Genomic DNA, 7,500 nt, shown 5'->3' on the forward strand with positions numbered 1-7,500 from the left:
ACCCAAGGGTTTCAACAGGGAGGGAATATAAAGAGGAAATAGGTAAAGTATAAAAGAAGTAATAAAAAATTAAAATTAAGTATTTCAAAAACAATAACATTAAAATGTATCTTTCATATATAAACTATAAATGAATGAATGATTTAAAGTTTTCAGGCATTCTGTATAAACTATAAAAACTTAAAAAAAAAAAAAAGAAAAAAGGAAGAGAAATAATCTAGAATAGTGTGCCCGAGTGTACCCTCAAGCTTATACTGTAGTTTATCACAAGTTCAAACAGTAAATATACTTACCAACATAATTTGCTTTAAGAAAAGCTCGGAGCGAGTTAAATTCCTCAGTAGTCGATGCAACGTAGAGGTCTGCGTTCATTTGTTGACAAGCAGCTTTTGCAATTGCAAATGTTACATTTTCTAATACCAAATGCAAGCAGCCAACATTATTGATCTCTGTGAAAGGCGAACTGCAACCTGCAATATTTATTAACTGTGAGAATATATATCGTTTAGTATTCATTGGAATGAAATGACTTAAGGGGCTTCTTTAATCTAGATTAAATGTAATCGGGTGTGATAATTAAGTCAGTATAAAGAGTTCAATAGTTGATAACAATATTAAATTCTTCCAAAGTATTTTTCCTGTAACTATTGATATTTTAAATTAGCCTTATGTTTATGCTGTGTAAAACTCAAAAGAATATTATTATTAATTTGATTAGATGCTAATTAAAACCAGTTTTAATTTTTATCTATTAATCTATAACCTAGAGCTCTTTCATAAGTATAGAAAACTATTTTTTATTCAGTGAATAAAAAGCATTTTGGAAAAAGTGAGAATCTAATTTTTCATAAGATTAACGAATCATTACTAAGTTACTCCATTTTTTTTTCTTAAATAAACTCCTTCAACATCTCGGTACGGGTGAACCATTAGTTTATAGGGAATCAGTGCAAGCATCTTAGCCTTTCTTAGACCAGTGCTGCACATTTCATCTTTAAGGTAACTATCTTTCACAGACCATTTTATTTTCTATCAAGAGTCTAACCTTTATCTAGACACCAAATAGAATGGTCAGGCTTCACAATGAACCTTTCGCTAGACACCTAATAGATGGGTCAGGCTTCACAGTGAACCTTTAACTAGACACCAAATAGATGGGTAGCCTTTACAGTGAACCTTTACCTAGACATCAATTAGATGGGTCAGCCTTTACAGTGAACCTTTAGCTAGACACCAAATAGATGGGTCAGGCTCCACAGTGAACATTTAGCTAGACACCAAATAGATTGGTCAGGCTTCACAGTAAACCTTTAGCTAGACACCAAATGGATGGATCAGGCTTCACAGTGAACCTATAGCTAGACATCAGATAGATGGGCCAGGCTTTAAAGTGAACATTTAGCTAGACACCATAGAGATGGATCAGGCATCACAGTGAACCTTTAGCTAGACATCAGATAGATGGGCCAGGTTTTAAAGTGAACATTTAGCTAGACACCAAAAAGATGGGTCAGACTCCACAGTGAACCTTTGGCTGGACACCAAATAGATGGGTCAGGCTTCACAGTAAACCTTTAGTTAGACACCAAATGGATGGATCAGGCTTCACAGTGAACCTTTAGCTAGACATCAGATAGATGGACCAGGCTTTAAAGTGAACATCTAGCTAGACACCAAATAGATGGATCAGGCTTCACAGTGAACCTTTAGCTAGACATCAGATAGATGGGCCAGGTTTTAAAGTGAACATTTAGCTAGACACCAAATAGATGGGTCAGGCTCCACAGTGAACCTTTAGCTAGACACCAAATAGATGGGCCAGGCTTCACAGTAAACCTTTAGCTAGACACCAATTAAATGGGTCAGGCTTCACAGTGAACCTTTAGCTACACAGCAAATAGATGGACCAGGCTTTAAAGTGAACATTTAGCTAGACACCAAATAAATGGGTCAGGCTTCACAGTGAGCCTTTAGCCAGACACCAAATGGGCGGGTCAAGCTTCACGGTGAACCTTTAGCTAGACACCAATTAAATGGGTCAGGCTTCACAATGAACCTTTAGCTAGACACCAAATAGATGGGTCAGGCTTCACAGTAAACCTTTAGCTAGACACTAAATAGATGGTTCAGGCTTCACAGTGAACCTTTAGCTAGACGCCAAATAGATGTTTCAGGCTTCACGTTGAACCTATAGCTAGACACCAAATAGAGGGGTTAGGCTTCACAGTGAACATTTAGCTACACACCAAATAGATGGGGTAATCTTCACAGTGAACCTTTAGCTAGACAAGAAATAGATGGGTCAGGCTTCACAGTAAACCTTTAGCTAGACACCAATTAGATGGGTTAAGTTTCTCAGTGAACATTTAGCTAGACACTAATTGGATGGATCGGGCCTCACAGTAAACCTTTAGCTAGACACCCGATAGATGGGCCAGGTTTTAAAGTGAACCTTTAGCTAGACACCAATTAGATGGGTCAGGCTTCACAATGAACCTTTAGCTAGACACCAAATAGACTGGTCAGGCTTCACAGTGAACCTTTAGCTAGACACCAAATAGATGGGTCAGGCTTCGCAGTAAACCTTTAGCTAGACACCAAGTAGATGGGTCAGGCTTCAAAGTGGACCTTTAGCTAGACACCAAATAGATGGATCAGACTTCACAGTGAACCTTTAGCGAGACACCAAATAGATGGGTCAGGCTTCACAGTAAACCTTTAGCTAGACACTAAATAGATGGTTCAGGCTTCACAGTGAACCTTTAGCTAGACACCCGATAGATGGGCCAAGTTTTAAAGTGAACCTTTAGCTATACACCAATTAGATGGGTCAGGCTTCACAATGAACCTTTAGCTAGACACCAAATAGACTGGTCAGGCTTCACAGTGAACCTTTAGCTAGACACCAAATAGATGGGTCAGGCTTCGCAGTAAACCTTTAGCTAGACACCAAGTAGATGGGTCAGGCTTCAAAGTGGACCTTTAGCTAGACACCAAATAGATGGATCAGACTTCACAGTGAACCTTTAGTGAGACACCAATTAGATGGGTCAGGCTTCACAATGAACCTTTAGCTAGACACCAAGTAGATGGGTCAGGCTTCACAGGGAACCTTTAGCTAGACACCAAGTAGATGGGTCAGGCTTCACAGGGAACCTTTAGCTAAACATCGAATAGATGTGTCAGGCTTCACAGTGAACCTTTAGCTAGATATCAAATAGATGGATCAGGCTTCACAGTGAACCTTTAGCTAGACACTAAATAGATGGTTCAGGCTTCACAGTACACCTTTAGCTAGACACCATGTAGATGGGTCAGGCTTCACAGTGAACCTTTAGCTAGACACCGAATAGATGGATCCGGCTTCACAGTGAACCTGTAGCCAGCTACCAAATAGATGGGTCAGGCTTCATAGTGAACGTTTTGCTAGACACCAAATAGACGGGTCAGGCTTCAGAGTGAACCTTTAACTAGACACCAAGTAGATAGGTCAGGCTGTACAGTGAACCTTTAGTTTGACACCAATTTGACTGGTCAGGCTTCAAAGTGAAACTGTAGCTAGACACCAAGTAGATGGGTCAGGCTTCACAGTGAACCTTTAGCTAGACACCAAATAGATGGGTCAGGCTTCACAGTTAACCTTTAGCCAGACACCAAATAGGTGGGTCAGGCTTCACAGCGAATCTTTAGCTAGACACCAAATAGATGGGTTAAGCTTCACAGTGAAGCTTTAGCTAGACACCGATTGGATGGATCAGGCTTCACAGTGAGCCTTTTGCTACACACCAGATAGATGGGCCAGGCTTTAAAGTGAACCTTTAGCTAGACATCAATTAGATGGGTCAGGTTTGACAGTGAACCTTTAGCTACACATCAAATAGATGACTCAGGCTTCACAGTGAACCTTTAGCTAGACACCAGATAGATGGTTCAGGCTTCACAATGAACCTTTAGCTACCCCCCAAATAAATGGGTCAGGCTTCACAATGAACCTTCAGCTAACCACCAAATAGATGGGTCAGGCTTCACAGAGGGCCTTTAGCTAGACATCAAATAGATGGGTCAGGCTTCACAGTGAATTTTTAGCTAGACACCAAATGGATGGGTCCACTTGAGTTTTTGCTGGCTGGCCAACAGCAACCATATTGCAACGACTGTTTGGTACCATTGACAGTGAGGCATTTGTTGACCATATGCCCCTCATATAGTAGTGGAAGAAATGGATATCTGTTTGAGGCTCGAGGTGAAGATGGCAGGGTCATCCTTGCCAAGATTCATGGACATGATGTGTCTTACCATGCCAGTGGTATTTTTAGCTTTATATCCGAAGCAAACCTTCTGAAATATATTTAACTTTTAAAATTAAATCTTTGCAATTATGGTTTTAATTGAATATTCTTTTTTCTTATATTTACAATAAACGATATTGATGTCAATGGCCTTAGATGTAGAGAGAGAGAGAGAGAGAGAGAGAGAGAGAGAGAGAGAGAGAGAGAGAGAGAGAGAGAGAGAGAGAGATTGAATTATTGTTAATATTTAGTCTTGTTGTATCTAACAAAAGATAAATTGTACAATACCTTGAGAATAACGACAGAGACTTGATAACCTAACAGTGGTATAACCATGTGATTTTATACAAAACAAATCCAATATTGTTGTTTTTGCCATGACACGTTTCATTGAGGAGTGGCTGTTGACCAAATTTTTAAAATAATCCTATTATCTTTCTTAAGTAAATACGTGTGATAAACCTAAGGATAAGATTTCCATTACACTGGCGACCTATTGAAGCTAGAAATATGTTTTAAGGTTTATACTATAATTCTTCAAGCTTTTTGGCATAATACAGATAATCAAACATACGTCAAGAGACTAGTTAAGAATAATTTAAAGTTATTGGAGTCGAGAGGTAACTAAACTGCTCTAGGGCATGCAAATATGTACCCCCGATACAAAAAAAAAAAAAAAAAAAAAAAATTTGGTAACATAGAAATTGAAAATAAAGTCTTTAATGAAGAAATGAAGTGTTTCACATTTTCTGATTATCATGATAGTGTATATTTAATCATGGAATTGGACTACGCTTTATGATTCTTCTATTTTCCCTGTTGGAACCCCTGGGCTTTCAGCATTCTGCTTTTCCAACTAGGGTTGTAGCTTAGCAATTAATAATTATAATAATGTGTTTGTTTAAAGCCTCAAAGGCAAACAAATGTGGGCCCTGAAGATATTATTAGGTTGAGTGAGATCTAACGAGGAATAGAAAGTTAAAACAAAATAATTAATGCATTAGCTCATAAGACGGGCAGTTTAAAAAGTTATAAATTGTTGGTGGTATAAGGCTTTTTATAATTCTGACCAGCCATCTCCTCAGACTCTACCATCCATTTCATAGTACTGTACAGACATACTTTACTTTGATGGCTGCTTTTCCGGTCCCACACAGCAGGGGAACCCCACTCTCTACAGGACCTCCACTGTCGTTTTGCCTTGTTCGTTCACAGTATTTAACTTTTCATATCGCGTATTGTTCATTTACTGTTAAATCGTCACTGTCAAAAGACTCATGAAATAAGAAAGTCTTCAGTTTCCCCTTGAAAGCCTTAATGTCTTCAATCATTCGAATGTTTCGTGGGAGCTTATTATATACAGTAGTCTCGGGGCCGCATATTTAAAGGCTCTGGAGCCTAAAGTAGACATAAATCTAGGTTCCAACAGTTTGAAGCCATCTGTAACTATTCTCGTGTCGACACGATTTGTTGGCTGCGCAATGTGTAGCAATTCTCCTAAGTATTTTGGACGTCCGGTTCTGATAACTTGGTGAGTTATTGTACATATTTTAAATTCAATTCTCGCTTTAATCGGTAGCCAGTGTAAATCGATTAGTATAGGGGTGATCCTTTCTCTATGTGGGACTTTGAGTATTGATGGAGATCTACGAAAGGCAGTTGTTTTGTTTCATATTCATTATGATCTTAGGAAAACATACAGTGATACTGCTTTAGTTTACTTAAATCGCTGATGCCTTTTTGAAGGCATTTAAAGTCTTTTATGGTAAGAGTCAAATAACAACAGAAGGAAAAAGAATAAACTTCTCTCTCTCTCTCTCTCTCTCTCTCTCTCTCTCTCTCTCTCTCTCTCTCTCTCTCTCTCTCTCTCTCTCTCTGTATTGTCATATGTATTAAACCCGTTAGGATTTGTCATGGAACTGACGTGGCTCATTTCCAGTTGAAATAAAGATTCACCTACTAGATTAATAACTTCTGGTCTCAGTAATTGGCCATTTTTTTCTAAATATCATAAGCAGAACCTAATAAAACACTTGATATAAGTGATATGCTGTCATCCCTCTAATCTTATGTAGCATAAGATGTCATTGCATACAATAATTGCCTATATGATACTGAATATAGCTCTTCAACGTAGTTTCTTATATCCTTCTATTTATAAATTGATGCATTATGCTTTAAACGTTGTGAAATTGGCCCAACTATAAAATAAAAGTTAAAACTTGGTTTCAAGCCTGCCTCGTAAATTTAAACTTAAAGACGGTTGCCGGATGTTTAATAATAGTGGGTGAATATTTTCTCAATTCATTTCAATCTTAATTTGTCTTGAAAATGGCCCAGACTATTCATGTCTGACAATAAAAATGACATATATTTCCCTCATAGTAAAAGCCAACAGTCAAAATGGTGTTAATTTATCATTTTCAAATAACAGGAATACTTTGAGGGAACCAATGGCAACACAATGAATTATTGCTTAAAATAATAAACGGGTGAAGTTTTAATAATACTCATATGTACAGTACATATCCTTCATTCCTTTCAGCCTACATTCTAAGAAATTAAAACATTTCAAACTGAAACAATGTGTTATAGCATGCAAATTCCAAGCGCTAAAGAAACTGCCCAAATATTTGTGTGGGATAGAAGTAACAAAAGTATGTTCACCATTGTTTAAAACACAATCATAAAACACGATTTACCTGGAGGTGTTGACGTCATTGTTGTAGTTACTGTGGTGCTGTAGGTAGAGTCCGTCGTTAGAGTGCTCTCGGTGGTAGTCTGCACTGTGGTTGTCAAAGAGCTGCTGATTGGTGTGGTTGTCAAAGAGCTGCTGACAGGTGTGGTTGTCAAAGAGCTGCTGATTGGTGTGGTTGTCAAAGAGCTGCTGATTGGTGTGGTTGTCAAAGAGCTGCTGATTGGTGTGGTTGTCAAAGAACTGCTGACAGGTGTGGTTGTCAAAGAGCTGCTGATTGGTGTGGTTGTCAAAGAGCTGCTGACAGGTGTGGTTGTCAAAGAGCTGCTGGTTGGGGTTGTAGATGAACCTGTCAAAGAATTTTGATTAGATGATATACTAGTAGTAGCACTAGCTGTCGGATATGATTGACTTGTGGATGAATCAGTCAATTCAGTAGTTACGGATACTTGGGATATTGGTTCTTCTGTAACTTTGTCTGTAATTAAAAGGTACAGGATTTGACAATGAAAAAGA

The 7,500-nt window shown here is 38.3% G+C and overlaps 1 protein-coding gene across 1 annotated transcript in view; it reads right to left on the reverse strand.

Moving 5' to 3' along the window:
- Window positions 1-221: 221 nt before the first annotated feature.
- Window positions 222-7,500, reverse strand: part of LOC137617883 (uncharacterized) — a 44,719-nt gene continuing 37,440 nt past the window's right edge. The window contains exons 3-4 of the mRNA XM_068347834.1: window positions 6,992-7,333; window positions 222-470 (exon numbers count right to left, since the gene is read on the reverse strand). Coding sequence (XP_068203935.1) covers window positions 265-470; window positions 6,992-7,333 — 548 coding nt within the window. The 3' untranslated portion in view covers window positions 222-264. The remainder of the gene's footprint in view (window positions 471-6,991; window positions 7,334-7,500) is intronic.

Source organism: Palaemon carinicauda, chromosome 24, assembly GCF_036898095.1.
Source record: "Palaemon carinicauda isolate YSFRI2023 chromosome 24, ASM3689809v2, whole genome shotgun sequence".
Classification (NCBI taxonomy): domain Eukaryota; kingdom Metazoa; phylum Arthropoda; class Malacostraca; order Decapoda; family Palaemonidae; genus Palaemon; species Palaemon carinicauda.